This window comes from Ambystoma mexicanum, chromosome 11 (genome assembly GCF_040938575.1).
Source record: "Ambystoma mexicanum isolate Mex_15411 chromosome 11, UKY_AmexF1_1, whole genome shotgun sequence".
NCBI lineage: Eukaryota > Metazoa > Chordata > Amphibia > Caudata > Ambystomatidae > Ambystoma > Ambystoma mexicanum.
Genome location: NC_090934.1, coordinates 918,180,912 through 918,205,816, shown reverse-complemented (window position 1 = coordinate 918,205,816; position 24,905 = coordinate 918,180,912). Strand labels below are relative to the sequence as shown.

The 24,905-nt window shown below is 44.2% G+C and overlaps 1 protein-coding gene across 2 annotated transcripts in view; it reads left to right on the top strand.

Moving 5' to 3' along the window:
• The window catches only part of AP2A2 (adaptor related protein complex 2 subunit alpha 2), a 1,261,084-nt gene that overhangs the window by 1,118,492 nt on the left and 117,687 nt on the right, over positions 1–24,905 (top strand). For both annotated transcript variants that reach the window (XM_069624009.1, XM_069624008.1), the window contains one exon: positions 23,304–23,393. In XM_069624009.1, the coding sequence (XP_069480110.1) occupies positions 23,304–23,393 (90 nt within the window). The remainder of the gene's footprint in view (positions 1–23,303; positions 23,394–24,905) is intronic.

Below are 24,905 nucleotides of genomic sequence, written 5' to 3'. Positions count from 1 at the left end.
ATCACCGATCAGACCGCCCCCACCACCAATACAGCTGGCACAGGAGCTCCAGGAAGAACTGAGAGTCCTGTTGTTGAAGGGTGCCGGGGAACAAGTACATCCGAAGCAGATAGGATCCGGTTGGTATTCCCGGTATTTCCTGTTACCCAAGAAGGGAGGAGGTCTCTGTCCCATTCTGGACAAGGTCTTGAGGAAAGACTCATTCAGGATGGTGACGTTGAGAGAGATTCTCCAAGCTCTTGAACTACAGGACTGGCTGGTGTCGATAGACCTACAGGACGCTTATTTCCATGTGCCAATCCATCGAAAGCACAGGAAGTTCCTAAGGTTCACCAATGGTGATATGCACTATCAGTTCAAGGTGCTTCCCTTTGGTCTAACCTCTGCCCCAAGGGTCTTCACCAAGCTCATGGAGGTAGTTGCGACTAACCTCAGGAGATCCTGGGTCCATGTATTTCCATATCTGAAAGACTTGCTGATCTGAGGGAAGTCTGCAGTGCAGGTCCTGTCCCATTTAGAGGACACCTGCTTGCTGCTGCATAAGCTGGGCTTCTCCCTAAATGTAAAGAAGTCCCACAGGACACCAGTCCAGAGGCTCCATTTCATTGGATTAGTCCTAGATACCCAGGTGGGGAAGGCCTTTCCTCCCAAGGAGAGAGTAGTTGGCTTGGACACAAATGGTCCCACTCTACCAGTGGCTTCCTTCCTCTGCCTCCTTGGTCTCATGGCCTCCTGCATTCTTCTAGTGCCAGGGGCCAGGTTGCGCATGTGATCTCTACAATGGCTCCTGAGGGGTCAGTGGTTTCAGTACCTCGGCACTCTCTTGGATCTCCTCAGGGTGTCTGCATCAGTGGTCCACGACCTGTCCTGGGGGTCGGACCGCAACAAACCTCCTGGTGGGGGAACCCTTCTGGCCTCCTTGGCCTCAGACCCCAGTGTTCAGAGATGCGTCTCTGAAGGGTTGAGGCGCTCACTGCAAGGATTTGCAGGTGAGCGGCCTATGGTCTGCAACGGAAGCCGGGTGGCACATCAACAGGCTGGAGTAGCAAGCTATCAGGCTTGCCCTGAAAGCATTTGCCCTGTTTCTGCTGGGGAAACATGTTCTCGTTCTGACTGACAACACAGTGGCAATGCACTATCTTAACAAACAAGGTGGTGTGCACTCCCGCCCCCTCTGCACAGAGGCGATGATGCTTTGGTTCTCGTTGTTGGAGATCCGGATCTCGGTCTCGGCAGTTCATCTGGCGGGCACAGAGAACAACTTGGCGGATGCTCTGAGCAGGCAGAGCATGGTCTCACACAAGTCGGAAGTGTGTCGGGAAGTTCTAGAGGAGGTCTTCACTCTCTGGGCTACTCCAGCAGTGGATCTGTTGGCCACAGAGTCCAATAGGAAATGCAAACAGTTTCGCTCAAGGGAATTCCCAGCGAACGGTGCACTGGGGGGTGCGTTTCTAGTAGATTGGACCTTCCCTCTCCATTACGCGTTCCCTCCGATTCCGGTCATCTCATGGTTTTTCCGGAGGTTGACGAGGTTTCAAGTGACCATGATCTTGATCGCCCCAGACAGGGCGAGGAGTACGTGGTACTCTGACCTCTTGCAACTGTCCAACAGTTCCCTTCACCGATTGCCTTGGGGGCCGGAACTTCTAACCCAGTCTCGAGGTCCGATACTCCATCGGTCTCCGGATTCCCTCAACCTACATGCGTGGCTCTTGAGCGGATGAGATACGATGACTGGGACCTCTTAGGAAGTACTTGAGGTGTTGCTGGCTGCACGCAGACCATCTACAAAATCTTTGTACGTTTGCAGATGTAGAAGATTTGAGGAGTGATGCAGGGAAAGTGAGATTGACCCCATCTCTTGCCCCACCACTACAGTGTTGGATTTCCTTCTGTCACTGGCCTCAGCAGGCCTTCAGGTAACCACAGTCAAAGGATATTTGGCGGCCTTGTCTGTGTTTAAAAGATCCCTGGATCAAGGCTCATTTTTTACGATCCCAGTAATGGCACAATTCCTGAAAGGACTTGTAAATAAATTTCCGTCAACTCCTTTTGTTGTACCAGATTGGGACTTTAATCTGGTTCTGACATTTCTGATGGCGGCTCTCTTTGAGCCTATGCACTCTTGTCCCTTACGGCTTCTCTCTTTGAAAACCGCCTTTTTGGTGGCTACTACATCCTCTAGGCGGGTGAGTGAACTGGAGGCCTTATGCTGTAAGCAACCCTTCCTGTGTTTTTTCCAGGAGAAGATTTCACCCCGGGTAAGGCCTGGCTTCCTCCCCAAAGTTGTCTCAGAATTTCACCTGTCTCAGTCCATTGACCTACTAGTTTTCTACCCTCCTCTGTACCCTTCTAAGCAGGAGGAACAGTTACATCGCCTAGACCCAAAAAGGGCACATAGTTATTATTTTGCAAGGACAGCTGATTTGAGGAGAGCTGACCAGCTCTTTGCGGCCCTTTGCTTGGCCTGTAAGGGCTTACCCATAGCTTAGCAGACTTTAGCACGCTGGATAATTTTTTGTATATCGGAATGCTACCAGTTGGCTGGAAAGGAATTAACAGCAGGCATCTGGGCCCATTCGCCAAGGGGAGTCTAAGTATCAACAGCATTGCAGAGGGGTGTCCCTGTCTGGGACATTTGTCGCCCTGCGACTTGGTCATCCCTCCATACTTTTGCTAAGCACTATAGTCTGGATGTGGCTCAAACAGCTGATGCTTGTTTTGGCAGGGCAGTACTGCTAAATGTCTTAGTATAACTTTCTGCCCGCCTCCTTCATCTACTACTTTGGAGTCTATCAGATGAGGAATCTGCAGGAGAAAGGCAATCCATTGAAGGATAAATTACTTACCGTAATGTTCTTTCTATGGATTCTTCTCCCCCAGATGACTCATCTACCCGCCCATCCAGCCCTGCTCAGAAAGTTGGTGTTTGGTGCACATCTTCTTTCACGTTGACTTGGTGTCCACTTATTTCTTCCTACCTGGGTTTAAAAAAAAAAAAGGATTTTTCTAACGCTACTTGTAGTGTTGCAATTGTTCCTCCTTCGGAGGTCTATAGTTATTTCATTTGTAAGGGCTCCTAAGCCCGTTTGTTCGCTCTGTTTTCCTATGCAGTGTGTTGGGCTCGGGGCAATAAAGGGGAAATTGAGTTGTTGGGTGTAGTGACGTGGTATTTATACAACACCTGACGTCCGATCCGGAGCCAATGACCAGACGCTGTGTCGACGGCTGGGTTGAGGTCCACTACACCCCCTGTCAAAAATTTTCCAAAGCAGCAGAGCTGGAGGGGAATATCTATCATATAAGGAATCTGCGGGAGAAGAATCCATAGAAAGAACATTACAGTAAGTAATTTCTCCTTCTAAGTAGGCTCTTTGAAGAGCCCAGAAATGCATTTCTGTGTGCCTGGAATATCATTTTAAACTTGTCCACATTTTTGTATTGTTGTGTGGACCTGCAAAGGTTGCGGTTACATGGCCTATCCTGTTTGAATGGGTACTAAAACTTTACATGGCATATTCTGTTAAATAGATGGAAGCTGGCCTGCTTTCCGGTGTATCTAGAGTTATCCGCAGTTCATTCTATGAAATTCTTATCTTGAAATGTACCTGGAAGCTGCTGGAGAACTGGGACATTCAGAGGATCATTGAGGCTGTCTAAAGTGCTGCACTATTTATCCCTTTGAACTGTGAAACTCTGCCTCTCTGTGCTGTAGAATCTTACTTCAAGCACTTCCTTGCATTAAAAAGAATGTCTTGCAGGATCACCTGTACCTGCAGTCTTCTGGTGCTCCTCTGGAGCATCCTGGACCTTTAATATTCCCTTGACTTTGTAGTCCGAGTCCCTGGCTTGAACCTGCGTGGCCTGTTGCTGCTCCACCAAACATAACTGCTCCATCATGGTACATCCTGGCTTGGTCCTCTGCATATGCTGTTCCTCATGGGACCACCCTGCTGCCTGTCCAAATGCCCTTTGTCGCCACTAGAACTGTGTGTGACATACCTGAAATGGTCATACCTGTGATTCCTCACCGATTCTGTCAAGCTCTCAGTTTAATGGGATGTCTGAAGGGGTTTCAGCAAGGTTGCTTGTATTTTTCCTCGACAAGCCATGTCCCACAGCTCTGCTTGCAGACACTGCAACAGACACCACCCTTGGACCAAAACTCAATCCCAGTGCCAAGAGTGACCTTTTCACCTGTGACTCCTGGGCATCAATCAACATCATCTACTGGTGTTGGTACCTGTTAGGATATTAGTGTATCATACAAGCAAGTAAGCAAACATGCTGTCACTGTCATGGTGGTGTTAGGATATCAGTGTATCATACAAGCAAGTAAGCAAACATGCTGTCACTGTCATGGTTAGCATGCGCTTGGAATGTGGATCTCGACCCCGGGGGTTCGAGGTTCCAAGAGGAGAGTGAGTTGAGAGAGAGACGGTGGACGGTGGTTGAAACCCTCCCGGGGGTCGTTGACCTTATTACTAAAAAGAAGTAATAAATAACTTTACTCTGCAATCCTGTGTACTGGAGTACTTTGGGACATAACAACTGGCGACGAGGATAAAGGATTTTCAAAGACGACCCCCGGCACAGTATCAAGCTACAACTTTATAGCCACGATTCAGGAAAGGAAGGAAGCTATGATACATTAACCAGGACTACTATAAAAAGAAAGGAATCAACTTGACGCAGACATCGACGACACTTCAATCAAGCACACTAAGTGACATTGTGCAAAGAAGTTTACTTTCAAATATCTGCAGGCGCGCCCCAACGCCATTCCGGAATACGCACTGATAGCGTTCGGAATACAATTTCAAGGACGCAACTATTATTTGAGAAAAGGACCCTACGGCGTAACGGACGCCACAACCGACGTCCTCACGCAACAAGAGAAACACGGAGGCGGGCCAGTGATCGCAAACGTAATACGGAAACAGATTAATCTAAAAGCAACTCACCGACCCGGCGAGAAGGAAGCAGTGTATTATACCGCAGGACACTGAATGAGAACGTGACCCAACACCAGATCCACAGCGCTACGCTGCACAAATTGCGGGTGAGTCATATTTCACAAGGCTTCACACGGTTGAAGTGGGAAATTTGAAAAACAGTTCTTCAGCATAGCTTTCACAACGCAGATATTTAAATGGTTGTAATGAGGGAAATATTAAACCGTACCACAGCATAACATATATAAGTCCTGGTATTAGATTACAATGGCAAATGTTCCGGCCCCAGTATTTTTCTTGCCTTCACCTGGAGAACCCAGAGTACGATGGTCAGATTGGAAGGAAGGTTTTCATAAATACGCGTTAGCAGTATTTGGCCCTAATTATTCAAATGAAAGGAAAGAAGCCTTATTGTTTCATTGTTTAGGAACAGCAGGCCAGGAAGTGCTAAGGAAATTACCAGAGCCTACAGATGCACCAGACACAGGTCCATATGAGAAGGCACTAACCAAGTTGGACAAACATTACAAAATAGAGGAGAACATTATTTTAGAGAGATACAAATTTGCCACCAGAGAACAAAAGAACGGAGAGAACATAGAAGACTTTATCACAGCATTGAGGGGCTTAGCAGTGAAGTGTAGATTTACTCACTGTCAAGACGAACACATACGGGATCAATTAATGATCAAATGCAACAATGACAATATTAGGAAAGAGCTTTGGAAGGAGAAGGATCCTACATTAGATAGAGCAATAGAGATCGCAAAGATGGTGGAACACACTGATAAATGCATAAAGCTACTACAAGCAGACAATCAGATGAACACAGATAAATCCAAGCTGGAAGAAACAGAGGGCACAGTTCAGAAAGTATCAAAAGTTAAGGCGAGGATGGGCTCAAGTTTTTCAAAAAGACAGATACAGTATGAGAAAAAAGGCGAGGAGCGACAGGAGAGTAGACTTCCAGCGGGGAAAAGTTGGAATCGCCAAGTGTGGGTCAAAGACAATAAGAATTTCTCACGTGAGACTAATTTTTCCCGATTTCCAAAAGAAGCAGTGACAAATAGAGATGTTTCATCAAGAAGGTGTTTCCGGTGTGGGAGTTTCTCACATGTAGCATCGGACAAGGAATGTTTTGCAACACACGTCATATGCAATAATTGTGGTATACGTGGACACATAGCTAGATGTTGTAGAAATGTTAATTCCAATTCAGGTCAAGTTTTTGATGTCAATGTAAATAATGCGGAGGATGAGTATGTTGAGAATGGCAGAGAGGTAGTTTTCATGGTGAATGCCATTGATGGGCAAGTGAAGAAGAAAAAGCCATACGCCATGGTTTTGGTTAATGGGATACAAATATTGATGCTTATGGATAGTGGGGCGGACTACACACTAATAGGAGTACGGGTATGGAAGGAGAGATTTAAGTGCTGTACATTGAGAGAAAACAAAATTAAGGTGAATGCATATGGTGACAAACCCATAGAAATAATAGGATACTTTGAGGCCAAATTGCAGTTTAAAGATAGAGAAGCCACCACGAATATTTATGTTGCCAACAAAGGAGGAGAGTTATTATCGTGGAGTGACCAAGCTGAACTAAAAATCAGACTTGAAGCAAGTCATCCGGAACAAGTCTTAACAGTAAACAGTGAGAGTGTGAGTGAGAAAGGAAACAAACTTGGATGTATGAAGGGATTTGTTCACAAAATAAGATTAAAAAAAGGGGCAGTTCCCAAGATTGCGAAATTACGCACCATTCCCCTGGCACTTAAGGAGGGTGTAGAAAGTGAGTTAAAAAGAATGGAAGATGAAGGGGTCATTGAAAGAATTGAATCTTCAGAATGGGTGAGCCCCATAGTAGTAGTTCGGAAAGCCTCTGGGTCTTTGAGAATATGCATTGACTTAAGACATCTTAACAGTATGGTAGTAGCAGATAGATTCCCACTACCCAGGATAGATGATCTACTGGTTGGTGTTTCCGGATCTAAAGTATTTTCAATTTTGGATCTCAAATCAGCTTACCACCAAATTGAGTTGCATCCAGATTCCAGAGATCTAACCGCATTTATTACCCCCAACGGTTTATTTAGGTGTGTACGAATGCCGTTTGGTTTGGTGTCGGCGGCGAGTGTATTTCAGAGTATTATGTACAAGTTACTAGGTGGAGAGAAAGGAGTAATGTACTACCAAGATGATGTTCTAGTTTGTGGCAGAGATGAGGAGGAACATGACAGGCGGTTAAAGAGGGTGCTAAACATATTAGGAGAAGCCGGTTTAACGATAGCGTCAGAAAAATGTACATTCAAAGCAAGTAAAGTGGTTTATTTAGGCCACGAAATCACTGCTGAGGGAGTCAAACCTAAAGAGGAGGCTATCGAAGCTATAAGGAAAATGGAAGAGCCCAAATCCAAAGCAGAAGTGTTATCATTCTTAGGGTTAGTTGAATTCTATGGCAAATTCATCAAGAATCTGTCAGACATGTCAAGATACATGAGGAAGCTCACGCGCAAAGGTGTGACATTTAAATGGAGTGAAGAGTGTAAGTGTGAATTTGAAAGGATAAAAAAGGCCATGGTTGAAGCTCCCATTCTAAAGACATTTGAAGAAGGGAAGCCCACACTACTTTTTGTAGATGCCAGTGACTATGGCATAGGTGCAGTGCTTATGCAAGAAGATTCAGAGGGGCTGCATACCATAGCGTTTGCTTCAAGATCACTTAAAGATCCTGAAGTCAGATATTCAGTGGTGGAGAAAGAAGCTCTCGCTTGTATTTGGGGTGTTGAGAAATTCAAAAGGTTTTTGTGGGGAAGGAAATTTGAGATTTGTACTGATCACAAACCGTTAGTTGGCATTTTTACTAAGGGTGGACTGGAAGGTGTATCAAGACGCATAATGAAGTGGGTAACAGCTCTTCAAGGTTTGCAATTCACAGTGATTCACATTAGAGGTGAAGTTAATGTCGTAGCAGATGCCTTGTCAAGATCTGTTCATAGAGAAGGTCACATCAGGGTAGAGCAAACAAATCAAGAAGAAACATGTGAAATTTTTCAGGTGCATGAGTCTTTAAAGGAAGATGAGTGGGTTAAAGCGTGTAGTGAAGATTCAAAATATCAGAAAGTATTAGCATTAGTAAGAGAGAATGGAGTGATGAACTACAGAGGTGATATGGGTGGATTTGCCAGAGTTAAAGAAGATCTATGGATCAATGATAAGTATCTATATAGAGGGCATCAGATGATAGTTCCTCAGGGTATGAGGAGACAAGTAATTGAGATAGCTCATGAAGGACATTTAGGTATAGCCAGGACCAAAGGCATAATAAGAGCTGAGTTCTGGTGGCCTGGAATTGACAAAGAGATTGAAGAGCAAGTCAGGGATTGCACAGAATGTCTGGAGGGAAACAAAGGCTTGAGAATACAAAAAACTCCCATGGTCATTAGGGAAACACCGAGGGTACCATGGGATGAGATTGCAATAGATTTATTAGGACCATTTAATATAGGAGGGACTCGTGACAGTTACTTGTTGGTGGTCATAGATTTATTGTCCAAATGGCCAGAGATTTGTTTACTTAAAGATATATCTAGCAGCAGTATTTCCAAATTTCTAGAACAATTATTTTGGAGGGAAGGTTTTCCCAGGAAATGTTTATCGGATAACGGGTCTCAATTGACATCCAAGGAGTTCAAAGATTTTCTAGATAAGAATGGTATTGAACAGGTAAACACGTCTCTCTATCATCCCCAAAGTAATGGATGTGTTGAACGCTTCAACAGGACGTTGATGGAAGCTATAAGAATTGCAGTAGCAACTGGTGGGGATTGGTTCAGAACTGCAATGGAAAGGACATTTCAGTACAGAATTACGCCTCATAGTGTTACAGGATTGACACCATTTGAGATGTTGAGAGGTAGGAAACCCAATTCTCATTTATGTCCCGGATGGATGGGAAAATCTAGGATGGTTGATGTGGATGTGGGAAGAGTGAGGAGTAGAATGTTTGAGGCAGGAGTTAAATCCAAGGTAAGGTATGATCTAAAAAACTGTTGCAAAGAATTTAAGATTCATGAAGGTGATTGGATAAAAATTAAGCTACCGACTAAGGTACGCAAAGGGGCATCGTTGTATTCTGAGCCCAAACAAGTGGTAAAAGATTTAGGTTCATCAGTATTAGTCAGAGGTGGAGGTATTTGGAACAAGGAGAGAGTAGCAATTATCAAATGTTCCAGAGGAAGAGAATGATGGAAAAAATAAGGTTCTGTCATTCGCCCCACCATTCGACATACAAGTTCAATTTCACTATTGGAAGTTAACTTATTTTAGATTCTTCACATCTGTACATCAATATTCAAATTTAGTTATGTTCTATGTTCTAAGATTTTATCACAATCTAATCAATAACATCTGTTAGTCATCATAAGAATATTTATGGTTTTCAAAAATGTCAGAAAGGAAGGAGGTGTTAGGATATTAGTGTATCATACAAGCAAGTAAGCAAACATGCTGTCACTGTCATGGTGGTGTTAGGATATCAGTGTATCATACAAGCAAGTAAGCAAACATGCTGTCACTGTCATGGTTAGCATGCGCTTGGAATGTGGATCTCGACCCCGGGGGTTCGAGGTTCCAAGAGGAGAGTGAGTTGAGAGAGAGACGGTGGACGGTGGTTGAAACCCTCCCGGGGGTCGTTGACCTTATTACTAAAAAGAAGTAATAAATAACTTTACTCTGCAATCCTGTGTACTGGAGTACTTTGGGACATAACAGTACCCTTCCTCTGTCTTCGGACGCTCAATCAATCGCTGTTCCGCTTCTCCAGGGTTTTGAGGCTCTGCATGCAGTCTGTTTTGAAAGCCCTCCCGACTCAACCGTTTCTTCAAGGGGTTGATGCTCCTGCTCTGCAACAATCTTTATCCAGACATCTGTCCATCGAGCTAGGTCCTGGATCTCTTCTAGTGGTGTTGAGACACTCCAGATAAATGGTCCAGTGACCTGCACTTAATACTCATGTTTGTATCATATGACTAGGCTGTGGTAGGGAATAGAGAAGACCTTATTCAACCCACGGGGTGCATGAATAACCGAATACACATGAATCAAATAAAATTAATATGAATGGATTGTACGCACACAAGATACATAAATCCTAGAATACCCATTATGCACATGATACGTATGACTGTACTGAATAGTGGTAATAAATATTTATCACTGGGTTTATAGTTGTTTATAACTTTTAAATTGAAAACAATTTAAAACAATTTCAAACATATTGCATGTAATTGGAATCCACATCAATGTGAGTGTATGAAAGGTCATGCGTATTTCACACTTTGCCCATTATACGAATAAATAAAAATAAATGTATTTAAAAAAGAAATTTGATTGAATTGGCTGATAGTCAACTTTACAATATATTTTAAATCAAAATCTTGCTTTCGATAAAATAAATCGCCACTTATTGTGGGAGAAACTTGAGAAGTGGGGCTGCCCTAGTGACATCTTAGAGCCCATAAAACTACTTTGCTCAAACACAAAAATAAGTCGGAATGACATCTCAAGGGCATGTCACCAAACTGATCCAAACCTGGCACGGATTAAAACAAGGATGCCCTCTGGCTGCAGCTCTTTTCAATCTTTTCACATCTGATTTTGAAGCAAACATCTATACTCCACAGATGAACCCCCCAAACTCAATGCGACTACAGTTTCCTGTCTCATGTATGCCGATATCATCATCTTGGCGAAAACTCCCCACGGCTTGCAGACTGCGCTAAACAACATGCAAGAATACATGGACAGGAACGAATTGGCAATCAATGTCATAAAGACAAAAATCATGACACTAACGCAACAATTTCAAAGAAAGCGGAAGCAACACGCCTTCTACCTTAGGAAACAAAAACTTGAACAAGTTCGAACCTACAAGTACCTGGACATATGGATCAACCAATCGGTAACGGAACAAAACTGGTTGCTGCACCTCAAATCCAAAGCGAAATCATTAGCGAGACAAAGCATGATTATACACACAAAATACTGAAAATATTCAATAAAACCTGCCCTAGCATTCTACAAACAAAAAGTAACCGCCATACTTGCCTATGGTGGCGAAACTATGATAAACATAGATCAAGCAATCTGGGAACAAATCGAGCCCCTCTTCTGGAGAAAGGTATTAGCCCTCCCCCAATCCACCCCGATGCCTCACATAAAATATGAGCTTGGTCTGCAATCCCTGCGCTCGATTGTTACATGTAAAACACTCTATCTTCCGAAAACTGAATAACGGCGACAGCATACCGGCGTTGGACACAGACGGAAAAGGAACGATACAGTGCTGCTAAAATGGAAAGAAACAGCTACACAGATTTGCAAGGAAAAGGATATCTCTATTGAGATGCTAATCCACAGACCTCAGCAAGCAAAAAAACAGTTCGCCAGGCGCGATTGGATAGAGACTCAAGAACGTAAAAACAAATACAAGTTCAATTTAAACTGCGACGGCGAAGTAAGAGCTTTGAACCAACTACCGCACTACCTCAGCCTGTTCCCAGATCGCCAAATCCGTGATGTATTCTTAAGATTCAGACTGAACTTACTTCACACGAGAGAGATCACAGGGAAAAGAAGCAAAAACAAAGGAATCGACCAATCATGCAGATTCTGCAAAAAGGAGACGACAGTAGAAACCATCTACCATGTAATCGTGGAATGCCAAGCCCTTAATTACAAACGTCGAGACTTCAGCCAAAATATAAAAGTCCACGAATGAACTCGAAGCGTCTCAAAGATGGACGGAAATACTAACAGGCAATAACAGGAAAATGGTAACCACCATTGTACATTTCTAGACCGACATCTCGGCCGATGAATTTAGCTTGACACTTTGAAGAAGAATGCATTCAAGATTTGCTTATCTGTAATTTTTTTTTTCTTCTAGTTATTCCTTTTTTGTCCACCTTATAGATCTCAATTGAGATGTACAAATAAATGTAAGGTTTGAGATATAAACCGTAAACATTTTTTAAATAAAAAATAAATTAAAAATTAAGACATTTAAAGTCAATACAATTTGCATAAAACTGTATAGTTAACATATATTAATATATAGTTAACGTATATTAATAAAACATGTATACCACATATTCCATACAATACAAATTAACAAAGTAAATGTTTTTTACTTTTATGAACCTTTTGAACACTTTTTTAAAGTTTCTCTTAATACCCTGGGTGGTTAATGATAATGATGTGTTATTTATATAGCGCCTTTATCCAAAGCGCTTTACAGAGCACATATTTACATATAATATCACCCACCCGAAATTGGTGCTCATTTATCAACCTCGGAAGGATGAAAGGCTGAGTTGGCCTTGCCGGGATTCGAACCTGCAGATCACGCTCAGATCGCAGCAGCGAGCGCTCGACCCGCTGAGCTATCTTACCGGCTATGTTTACTATAACATACAAGTGTTACTGAGTTTAAATGCATTTAGGCCTCTATTGGACCCTTTACTAGTTATCTATTTTAAAGTACTTGCTGTTAGGTAAGATTTTCATAGCAATGATAAATCTTCCTGAACTGTGTCAACCCCAGAATTTTTGCTTTATGGGTGGATTATGTTTCCCTATACCTCGGTGAGTGGGAACCTTTTTCCAGACTCTCAAAATCTTTTACTCTTTTAATGGGTGTCATATTTAAGACAGAGGGGTGTCTGGGAAAATCTCTAACTCTCTTAGAGAGCGGCAGCTTCACCTCACTGATGATGCCCAAAAGAGCTGTCATCTGCGTAACGCTGGCAGTTGGAGGAGAAAGAGGAGATGAGGTGTGCGGGGAGAGCAAGGTGAGCAATGTAGATGTTACAGCCCGGGGGAGAGTATAGAGCCCTGGGGGACACCGCAGGTGGAGAGGGAGTGTGAGAGGAGAAAGGGCCCAGGATTACTTGGGAAGAGCGTTTAGTGAGGAAAGAGGTCAGCCAGTCCAGTGGCCGATCTGAGATACCAAGAGTATCGTGGAGCCTTTATATGAGGATGGAGTGGTTGACTGTGTAAAATGCACAGGAGAGATCAAGAAGCATAAGGACAGCTGGGGAATTGGAGTCCGAAGCTGGGAGCAGTTCTTCACAGGTGTTCAGAAGAACAGTTTCCGTGCCTCTAGATGCTCGGAATCCAGATTGATGGTCATGGAGACAACCAACAAGTTCAGTGTGTGAGTTGAGTTGGGGCAAGGCCAGCCTCTCAAGCAGCTTTCCCAGGAAGGGGCGGATGGAAATAGGGCGGTAGCTGGCAAGACAGGTGGGGTCATAGGAAGGTTTTAGTTTTTTCAGGAGTGAGCACACAAGGGAGGGCTTGAGGGGGGTGCAGAAAGATCTAGTGACAAAGGAGTAATTGCAGAAATCAGCAAGAGCAGGCACAAGAGAGCCAATGTTATCCTTGATGGTCCTCGATGAGCAAGGGGAGACCTGTTTAGAAGAGACCTTCATGGAGCGGACAACTCTGGTAACATCTTCAGGTGTAACATGGGAGAAGGAGGAGGGAAGGGGGAGTGGTGGTGAGGGAGTGTGGGAGGGGTTGTGAGGGAGAGAAGGGTGGTCAAGATGTCCTGAGTTTTGGTGACAAAGTGTGAGGCCAGTGCATTGCAGAGCGCCTGGGAAGTAGAGGGGGGTAGCAGTCTGCAGAAGGGTTGGCTAGTTTCCTGCAGATCTTCACGAGTTCAGCCGTGTTATTGGATGCACCGGAGACCCCTGCTTGCATGTGAGCTCTTTTCTTTGCACGGATGGCGAGTCTGTATTGTCATTGGAGCAGGCAGCAGGCCAATTTGTCAGAGGATGAGCCGTAGGTTAGTCACTTCTGTTCTGCTGCCCTGCACTCTTGTTTCAGGGCCGCAAGTTTGGTATCGTACTATGGGTTACGCTTAGAGGCTGGTTTCAGAAGGATCCTCATGACTGGGGCAAGAATGTTGACAGTTGGTGATGGACAGGTGGAGGTTGCTGAGCACAGAGTCCGAGATAGAATCAGAGGTGGGGGCATGGCAGGGATGAAGGTGGAGGCGAAGGCAGCCGCAGTCACTTGTTTCATTGGGCAGATGTTGGTGAACAAGGTAGGTGTAAGACTTTTGTGGGGGGTGGTCAGGGGACCAAAGGGACCCAAGTGGATGGAGAGGAGAGAATGGTCTGACCAGGAGAGAGGGGTGACTAGTGGGGCGTGGGGGAGAGGTTAGAATGTATGAGTGCATCCAGAGTGTGTCCAGCTGAGTGTCTTGGCCCAGACGGGGGAATGGAGAGGGAACACAAGGTCAGTAAATAGAGTGGATGCAGAGCCAGGGGAGTCCAGTTGAATGTTGAAATAACCCGGGAAAAGGTTAGGGGTGGATGAAAGTAAAGAAGAGCAGAAGTCGGCCCATTCAGAGAGGAATAGGGTGGTGGTGCCTGAAGGACGGTATATGCTAGCAATGGTCAGGGTGGAGGCTTTCAAAGTAGGAATAGGGCTGGGTAGGTAAAATGGAAGCAGCAACCCGTTCTGGGAAGATTAAGGCAACCCCCCGCAAAGTGCGGTGACGTTGAGGCTTAGAGATGATCTTGAGGCCGTCAGGGAAGAGGGAGTCAAAGGCAGTGACTGAACTGGCATTGAACCAAGTCTCGGTAAGAGCGAGAATGTCGAAATCAATGTCTTCAAGAAGGAGATGGATGTCAGAGGAGTATTTGTTGGCTGAGCGGGCGTTAAGAGTCGCCAGGTGGAGGTGGTCTGTGACTTTGAAGGTTTTCTGAGGTGGCGTACAGGAGTGTGGAACTCCAATCAGAGGGGGGAGAGGGAGAGAGAGAGAGAGAGAGAGAGAGAGAGAGAGAGAGAGTAGAAGAGGGAGATACAGACGAAGGAATGAAGTTAATGAGCAAGGGCAGCTTTCCGGTCAAAGAGAAGGTTGGATTGTGTACCCTGAACCAGGATGGTGCCAGTGTGATGGATATTAACGCAGCAGCGTGAGGATTAGAAACGCAAGGGGACTTCCCACTTGATGCCACCATTAATGAAGGAGCGAGTGGAAAGAGAGAGAGATGAGATGGGGGGGGGTCCATAGAACTGAAGAGGGGACAGAGAAAAGGATATCAGTGACAACATCTCTAGAGGAAGCACTAACATAGGTGTCTGCAATGGGAAGTCCAGGGTTTGCAGTCAAGATGTTTTTTTGTGCTTTTTCCTACCGGACTTTGAGAGGGCGGGTGGGTGATATGGTAGCAGTTGGAGAATATAGGGGAAATGGAGAGCGCCATAGGATGGCAGAGGTTAAGCCAGGAGTGAAAGAGGGGTGGCCGCACAGCACGGTTTCTGGCTAAACGCACAAGAGCCTAGTAGATGGATTAGAAGAGAATACATTCAAATCAGAAGGAATAGGATTACATCAGATAAGTGGTACAAAATGAATGGACTAAACGCACCGAATGTTATGCTTGGTCTGTGCACCTTCAAGCCTAGTGGTGTGTTTTTATAAATGTGTTTAGCACTCTGACCAGTACTTACCCCGAGACTTAACTTTGCCTACTTGTATTCAAAATAAACCTTTAATTTGTATAATACCTCTGGTTGTAAGTGTTCTATCTAATCCTTGGTGTACTACCGGTTCAGTGTACGTGCCTACAGCCCTCTCTCCCTCCTAACATAAGCCTGGCTGCGCTACCATATACTCGGGTGGTGCAGTTTTATACTAAGAGTGGAGTCTTGTACTGTCTCAGTTGAATGGTTTTTCTAAGCCCTTAGTTGGACTTCAGAAAAACTGTCCTAACACTTCCCTTCTTCTGTGGAGACTTATGACCTTAAATTAAAACTTGTATTTTTCAGTTAATCAATTGTGCAGATTTTCATTTGTGTGGGTATGTGTGACTAGCCATGTATTTTTTTACCATCCCTCCCTCTATCCCTTTGAGTGAAGCCTGAATGGTGTAAGGAACTCATGGTGGCAACAGTAAAGACCGACACAAGTGATCACAGTTCAAGGGTGTTTATTAAACTGTTTAAATGGGTGAGAAAATGGCCTCATCTAAACCTAAATCTAAGATGGGAGCAGGCTACACACATCAAATAATCATCAGGCAGTCATAGTGGCATCTTGTTAAACAAAAAGGGCCTATACTAAAAAAATTTAAAAAAAACTATTGCTAATCCTCACCGCTAAGTTACCCAATAGTGTGGGATAATGATAACCAGAAAAGAAAGAAGTGCTCACAAAATGATAAGTCAGGGCGGTATAACTGGGGTCTCCCTTCCCCACGTTTATAGCACAGGACAAGGCAGGATTCTCGAGCACAGCATACTCCTGGGCTTCTCCAGCACAAGCTTACAGTTTGTTTCCAAAATATCAGTGCCTTCTGTGACCAAGTCTTTTTTTACACCAAGTCTCTTGCCTCAGAGGGCCTGATGTGCTATAAAAAACACAAAAGTTCCTTTCAATAATCTTCCCATCGGGTGATTTCCCTTCACCCGTAGAGCCCCCCCCCTCCCCTCCCTCAACTGGCTCCGATCCTTTTTTGCAACGTTGGCCTCCCTCAGTCGGGTTCACGTTTGCCGGTTTAACACAGTTCACTTAGTTGTAACACCTTGCAGGATTCACTTCCCTTGGCTTTTTCCAGCCCCCAGTCAGGCTTCACACATTTACCGTTCACACAGTGTTCCCCTTAGCCGGGCGCACAAGCCTGTTTCACAATGTCAAAACTTTGGTAATGGATTAAGGACTTCGATTTTACAAGGGATTTTGGCGCGAACCTCGTCTGACCACTTTAACTCTCTATGCTGGCCTTCCCTATGGCCTCTTGGTACTATAATGTTCACAAGAAAAGGGGACCAGCCAGAGTCTTTCGAATGAGAGCCCATGTGGCGCTGGACCACACTGCAGCTAGCCTTTCCCTGGGTTTTAAAAGTTCAGTAGTACACAAGTTCTTTGTTCATAACAAGTTGCCATTTGCAACCTTTGCTCAACACCGTCCGGTTTACGATCGGTTCTCCCACCGTCTCACTGGCTGTGCTGAACTCCTTGTTGTTTCTTGTCTTTAGAGTCAAGGACGGTACCACGGTAGAAAGCACATCTCCCCCGCCTCTGTTATCAGCGCTGGAGGGTCCCGTGCACCGTTGACATCTGTTAAACCACATGTCATCTGTAGTTCCCGGTCTTCTGATTCCTTTCACAGAGGCATCTCGGGTCTGGGTCGAAAAGGGCAAGGGCACTTCTCTCTTTGTCATCCTTTCCGGTCTCGCTGCCTTTCTTCTCCGTTTGAACTGCCATCCTGGAATAGCTGCTTACTTGTGCGTTTGGCCTTGCTCGAAGTGTGCTCTCGTGCTCTGCCTTTTATCCCTGTGGGGAAGGGAAAGGGCTGTCAGGTGTGTGTAGTTATTGTCAGTTGCCTGACTCTGCCCGACTCCTGTGTTGGAACATGTCAGGTAAACGGCACTGGTGTTAGTTCGTTGTCTTTCATGGTCCAAGAAAGTGTTTGTATCGGAAAGCGGGGGCCGGGGGGGGGGTAGAGCTTCTAAGGATCCTGCAGGATGGGAAAAATGTGTTACAAGGAAGAGGGTACCGATTCTCAACCCGTCAGTGTTACACTTCTACTCCCCAAAGACCCCCCCATCCAGGTGATCCTCCCCCACAGGTCCACCACCATGATGAACTGGATCCAATAACGATGGCCGTGTCCTGGCCACCTGGATGACAGATCACCGGGGACTAGCGGGTGAGACACCTTCAGGTTTCTCACAATGGTCTGTCTTGTTAATCACTATCAGAGACAGTCTTGCATGATGGTAACCCTGTCTCACATTACTGCTTGGCCTTTCTCATGCCTCACCAGAGATACTTCAAATATTTTCCCAATACCTAGCTGTTTGCAGTTAACTTTTTCCAGTAGTCATTTCTCTTGCAGTGTTTTATCTGCCAACATCCAAACACTGTGTTGGCCCCCAAAGATTGACCAGGCCCTTTGCTTACTTGTTCTGCTAGTTTAGTTGTTGGACATAAATGTGAGAAGAATCCTTTGATTCTTACTGCAGCTTTAAATAAAATCCAGCTGCCACATTCTCACATACCTAGGGTATAAATGTCCTACCACATTACCTGTATTTCTGTTTAACAGTAGATCTCGGGAGGATAGCTCAGGGGCAACATGCTCGCCTTGGAAGCAAGACAATACAGAGCAACACAGGTTTGATTCTCATGGTCCGCGCTTAGAAACCTCTGGGAATTAAGTGCGTTATAAATAACGTATCATATATCATATCATATCTCTCCATAAACTAACTCTTTGCAGAAAACAATCCACATTGCCTTGTTTCTATCGTAGATTTGTTGGTACAATGCAAAGCTTTTGAATGCCTCCCACAGTGCTATCAACTTAGCCCTGCAATGATTTCCTTCCTTTGTTAAGCAAATTTCTTAGCCCAGTTCTGAATTGATTTTGTGACCTGCATTGCCATCCACCAATGTTCTACTGCTCCTTTAGGCTGCTTCAGTATCTGACAGAAATGCTGCCGATCGGTCTTAGTTATGACCAAGTAATCTATTGCCGCTCATTAGACTTATGTTTGATTTTGTGCTGTACATTAAATGTAATATTGATACATTCAGCTGTCTTTAACTGATTATGTTCTTATCCTTTTTATCAGTTCAGTTGCTGCACAGGTTACAAACCTTTCTTCCATTTTGAAAGCGTTATATGTTTGGCCTCTTTTCACACAACATTGTATATATGGCTGTGCAACTGTGAAGTTACAATGAATTAGGCCATCAGGGACCTCCTTTTGCCCATTGCCTGTTCTTTCTTGACACATGATCTTCCGCTTCACACTGTTTCATGCATTTTAGTTCTCGCTATATCAAGCTTTGCTCGCTTGCTGCTAGACTAAGTAGGCGTAATCGGTGCATCATGCAGAAAGCCCTGGAACATTAGTGGCCATTTTGTTAGGGCCCAAGAAGCTGCTTAAGCTGCGGGAGATCTGCTGAATCGGGCTTAGAAGAGATGGTTTTATTTGCCTGCTGCTTGTACATTTATTTTCCCTTTTATGCTGCGAAAGGAACATTCAGATTTATTTATACATACGTACATGCAGGGCAACTAGATGTTTTTGTCACAAAAGAGCATACAAATGTTAACATAGCAGATGCATGGAAGGCAGTGAGCGCCTTATAATTGGGAGAGATCTAGTGGCATGATGACCGGGTCTGAGAAGGCTTATATTGGACAGATACTGGGAACAGTACAGTGGACAAACCTAGGACAAGTGTGAGTGGGTAGACTGCTTAGCCAGCTAAGCATAAACTGACCTCAAATTATTAAGTGCTAGTGTGGTGGGGAAAAGAGAGGTGGGGAAGTGTCCTGTTAGCATTGAGGGAAGGTGTAAGTAGTAAGGGTGGAGTGGGGAGTCAAAGGGATAGCTCAGAAGCGAGGAGGTGGGCTTGCAGCTTAGTTAATTGCCTTAATCGACAGAACGTCATTCAGCCACAATACATAAATACACTTATCTATTATACAACTATAAAGCAAATTACATTGCCAATATGGTCAATGATAGAATAATTAACAACCACAGTTATAATAATGTGATTTGAAGTCGATGAAGCGCCCCATGGTCCCCACTTCACTTGGGCTGACTCACCGGCTCTGTGTGGCGTCTTCTGTCCCGTTCGCGTTCATGCGGCGTAGCTTTGCCGCCTGCCTTCTACTCGGGACTGCTTTGAAGTCTCTCCGGCTTCTCTCTCGGCTCGGCTTCTGAAAGTCTGGTTGCCTTGAGGTTCCCAGTGCTTCTTTCAGCTGCCGAAAGCCCATTAATCGTCCTGTGGTTCTCAGCGGCACGGTCTGTTCCTGCAACAATACTTTTCCTCTCCTGGCAAGCCCCTTGGCTCAACCACACCGGCTCTTGCCTCCAGCTACCACACGCCTCCGAGGGAGATGTGATGTCTTCTCCTGAACCACTGCTCATAGTTTGTTTCCCATTTTTAAATGTCCCTTGCACAGGTGCTTTCTCAAAACTAGCACGTTTATTGAGCTTGAGGCTCCTCCTGCTCTGCATCAATTCCTTCATCCCAGTACTTAGATGGTTGTGGGAGTTGGAGTCCATTGATTTCAACTGCATAGTACTTGGCGAGTCTCTCTCAATGATTTCATATGAAAAACTAGTTCTATATGAAGGGGAATTGGAACTGAAAAAGGTATTCTTGGAGCCTTTAATTTTTAGACCATGAATGGGAGTTTGGCCTAAAGGGTGCTGGGAAAAGGTTTCTCTACTTTCCCTAAAGGGGGCTGCGGGGCAGATACATGGCAATAGGCCATTAGGGTGTATCGGGGGGGTCTTTTTCATGGGCAAATGAGGGGTACCATGACTCATCTAATGAAGCCATTACCTCTCCCCGGTGGTGTTGTCGCCTTCCATGTGATTCCCCCCCCTCATATGGTTCCAGGTGTTAATATCCCCGCAAAAATATCATCCTACAAGTATATCACCTTATTATTGCAGCGATATTAAGCCATGGAACCTGCGGGGGACACCCCCATCATTTTTTAAATTGGTACGGGGGACACCCCCGCATCTCCCGGTCCCAATAACCACATAAGTTATCCCCTCTAATAATATCGCCTATAGCCTTACTCATGACGATGTTATTGGTGGGGATAATATTACCTGATACTCCTCATATAGCCACCTCCAGGGTCAGGATCAGGTAGCGGCTGCTGTGCCCTGGCCACATGGGAGTAGGTTACCGCCAGGGGATCCGTGATGACTCCATTGGATTCATCACACCTAATAAGCCTCAAATGATACTGATCCTGCACCGTTACCATGTTCTCAGGTTAATTTTGCGATTGCCCTGCTGTACATGGCTAGCACTAACCCTGCCTTTTCAATTTTGTTAGTCCACGAACAATTGTTAGTGACAAGAAGTCCGAAATAGTCGTATGATTTGACTTGCTCAACTTTTCTCCTTGTTACATGATTTCAAGCTTGAACTGGTTTCTTTCCTTCTTTTTTGAGAACACCAGAATGTTCCTTTTTGAGACATTGATGGTTAGGCTGCTGTCACGGTAGAATTCCTCATGGTGAATTGTACTTCAAGGCCAGTGTGGGGTCAGTGAAGTAAGTGCTGCATCATTCGCGAAAATTAAAATTGACATACCTTTCTATGTCCATAGAAGCAACGTCAGATGAGCTGCCTAATACGTGAACTATGTGCCGACCCCATTCCTCTGTAAAGTAAAACTGGTCTGCTTGTTACAATACCTGTCACAATAACACTGTGAGTAGTAACTTTTTAGAAACTCCTGCCTAATAATACAGCTTCTTTCCTCTAAGCCCTCACCATAGCACACTTGAAAAATCTCCCAAAAGGTAATGTGCCTGAGAATGGAACACATGTACTTTGTGGACAGGGCATGCATGTGCAGGTAGGAGGGCCCTTGTTGAATGAAAAGGATGTCACACTCTGGCGCATTATACCATTTCTTGCTAAGAGAAAAAACAGGATGATCACTACCTAAAAACAAAGACTTGGTCAAAGACAGAGTATACTGGTTGACCCGAACAGCCTATAAAAATCAATTATTACGTCTCCTGAAAGCTAAAACCAATATCAAAATCAGTATTTTCTTTAAGATCCAATAGTGTTTATATTAACAAATTTGGTGTCTTTTGACCCAAAATGAGTGCCAGTTACGCAAACAATGATTACGTGCCTGCACATGCAAAAGTAAGTGAAAACCCGATTTTATCAGAGCTTTCAATGCAAGTAACTTTAATTATGCATTTCAACCATTGGTAAGATTTTCATGAGTGAATCTAGGGGGCCCAAGCTAAAAGTCAGAAACTCTGTTCATTCTTAGCTATGTAAATAGAAGCATGTCATACAATGAGCAAGACCTCTCTGTGGACATCCAAAAAGCATTTATTGATGGTCTTCAGGAAGGGCTACGAGAGTTTCTAAGGATTTGGGGGTCCACCAATCCATTAACAAATGGAGAATGTTTGAGACCACTTTCGTTCTACCCAGGAGCAGCCATCCTTCAAATGTCCGTCCAAGGACCAAACCATCCAGTCATAAAGATCCACAGAATAACATAAACGGATCGGTAAGCCACTCTTTCCTTGACTGTGAGTGCACTTTCCCCAGTCTATTCGAAAATAATGTAAAAAGAACAATAACCACCACAAAATGTTCATTTGATTTGTTTTTAGAGGAAAAAAACAGAGCAAATATAAGAGTTTTAATAGGGGTAGGAATGCGCTTTAGAGGCGGTAGTTATGTGGTATGAGAAATCTCACCATCGACCCCATAAAGGGAAGGAGGGAGTGACATTTGGTACAAAAAGACAATCAAAGCCCCACACCTAAACCCCATTGAAATGATGTGGGAGGACCTGAATGCCTGTGCCCCTTGCAAGAAAGTCCTTTGATATCAGAGTGGACGTTGCCTATTAAAGCAGAATGGAAACTATTGCCTCAAAACCAATCTGACACCCTTCCAAGCTGTTACAGGGAATGTTTATTTGAAGCCCTTGTTCTTCTTGAGTGTGCTACTAGGCACTAAATCTAAAAATTCACATACTTTATCAACCACGCATAACAAATGACTTCAGTTTGGTGTCTTAATCTAGTTGCATGAATTGACATTTTTTTCCGACTACCCAATCTATGGGGCACCACATTTAACATTAATCGATTTGTTCCTGATCTTTCTTCTGTGTGGATTGAGGTTGAAGTACCTGACACAATTCAGCCTAGTCAAAGATGGTCTTAGCAACTGTAACCTTGCTCTCCCAGCAGGGCAGTATCAATGACCATGTAGGGCCACATTTGTAACCTACTCCCTCGTTGTCCATTGGATTCTGCTTTTTAAAAAAAAAAATTAACATGGGATACCCGATATGGACACTTCAGCAGCTGTATGCCACTTAATTACAAAAAGGCTTCATTCTGAGTATATTTGAACAGAGAATACAGGATACATGATGTATCCTGAATGAGGGACTATAGGTATCATATTTCTGATGTGGGCTCAGATAAAGATTGGTCAGTGGAAAAGGCTGAGAAACTACTCTGCAAACAGTCAGCCTAAAGATGGTTTCCCTGATTGTGCTACTTGGGGCAGTGGACGATATTGACCTCAATCTTGCAGCCAGCAGGAAAAAAACTGGGAACTTTGATAATTTATACCGGTCTTCCTTGCTGGCTGCCAAAGGGTTTTATATTACTGCATTTCTTTTGCTATAAACTGTGTTACAGCTATATATGTTTTAAATGTGACCTCTGTCCTTTGTGTACCCTGCACCCTTGTAACCACTTACCTGTGCTTTCATTTCCCTGCAGGACGGATGCTGATATTTTATGGTAACAAAACATCCACACAGTTCCTAAACTTTAACCCGACGCTCATTTGTTCAGATGATCTTCAGTCTAATATCCTTCTGTGAGATGGTGTAGACCTTTCCTGACTGTGTGTCATGCATGAATGTATATACATTCCTACAGTAGTTATTCTTCAAATGTGAGTCTGGGTCTTGTCTGTTATAGGCACTGGATTATTTCGCTTGCAAGCTCTTTCATGCCATATCTGACACTATTGCTCAATTTTACAATATGTAGGCTCCATCAACCACCTTAAAGTGTGATGAAAATCGTGCAGAAACATTGCTCAGCCGTGCCAGTATTCATTGTTTTGTCTGTTATGTTTTGTCACTTCCTATGTTTTTCAACATGACAGTTTATTGTACGGATAGCTACACTGGATTTATTTATTGCATCTTGATTGCCTTCTTGTTGTAGTGCTGATAAAAAGTGATTAGGAATTTCAAGTAGGGCTTCATTGCCCTTTGGGGATTTTCATTCTGCAGATATGTGCTAACCTGAATGAATGTTCATCTTTCCCTCTTTGACGTTTGAAGCGGTCACCTTGTGTCTGAGAGAGAACTTAGTGCAAAACTCAGTTTGTGTCTCAGTGGGCCTGGATTGCATCAACAGAGGCTTCCATGACTTGTCTTGTTATTTTGGTTCTAACTTGTACAAAGACTCCCTGGTTTTCACCACAGAACATTTCTGCTTCTGTTGCAACCCTTGTTAATAGATTTTTGGCTCGGGCAACGGCACCCACAGTACCGAATCTGAGAGGACACATCTACCTACTATACTATACTACACAGATCTATACTGCTAGTATTGGGGTTTCTCATGCTGGAATGTTTATTGTTACTCCCATATTTAGTAATGCCAGGAGTCGGAGGGCACATAGGGACTGAACATTAATTCACTGGTTTTAATGAACTGCTGATCTATCAGACTAGCCTACTTCAATTGTTTCCACTCTTGAAACTTTGCATGCTAATGGATTCGCTGCTCTCACAGGTTCCTCATTTTAGAGATACATATTCCTGTAAAAGCTGCCTTTGGAAAGCTTTACCTCCACCAGGGAGCTGCTATTCGACTCATCTATTCTGATGCATGCCCTTGACACAGGATATGCTGTTGGTAATGGCATTGTTTATTTGTAAAGTGCCTATAAATACAAGTCGAAGCGCTGAAGGGGGGTGGTTACATGGGGGGAAAAACAACAGTCAATCAGAGTCTTTGAAGTTCTGAACAATAATGGTGAGTAAGTGTGCATAATACAATTAATAGTTGCGACAAAAGCAAATGGGTCTGACGACGATTCTGTAGTTTTTCCAAGTGCAATTAGGGATGAAGACAGGGGGGAACAGACGACTATCTTCAGGCAAGGTGCATTCAGACCGCGCAAGTGCACAGACGGTTACAGGGGAGGGAGAGCTGGAGTGGGCGCAAGTCCTGGGGGCAGAGGGGGTCCAAGTGCATCCAATCGGTGGAGAATGGGTAAGTACGGAGAGACACTCTCTTGGGTCATTGCTCAAGTGCATTGATGATGAGGCAATTTTATATGGAGCCATTGGCGCCCTAATG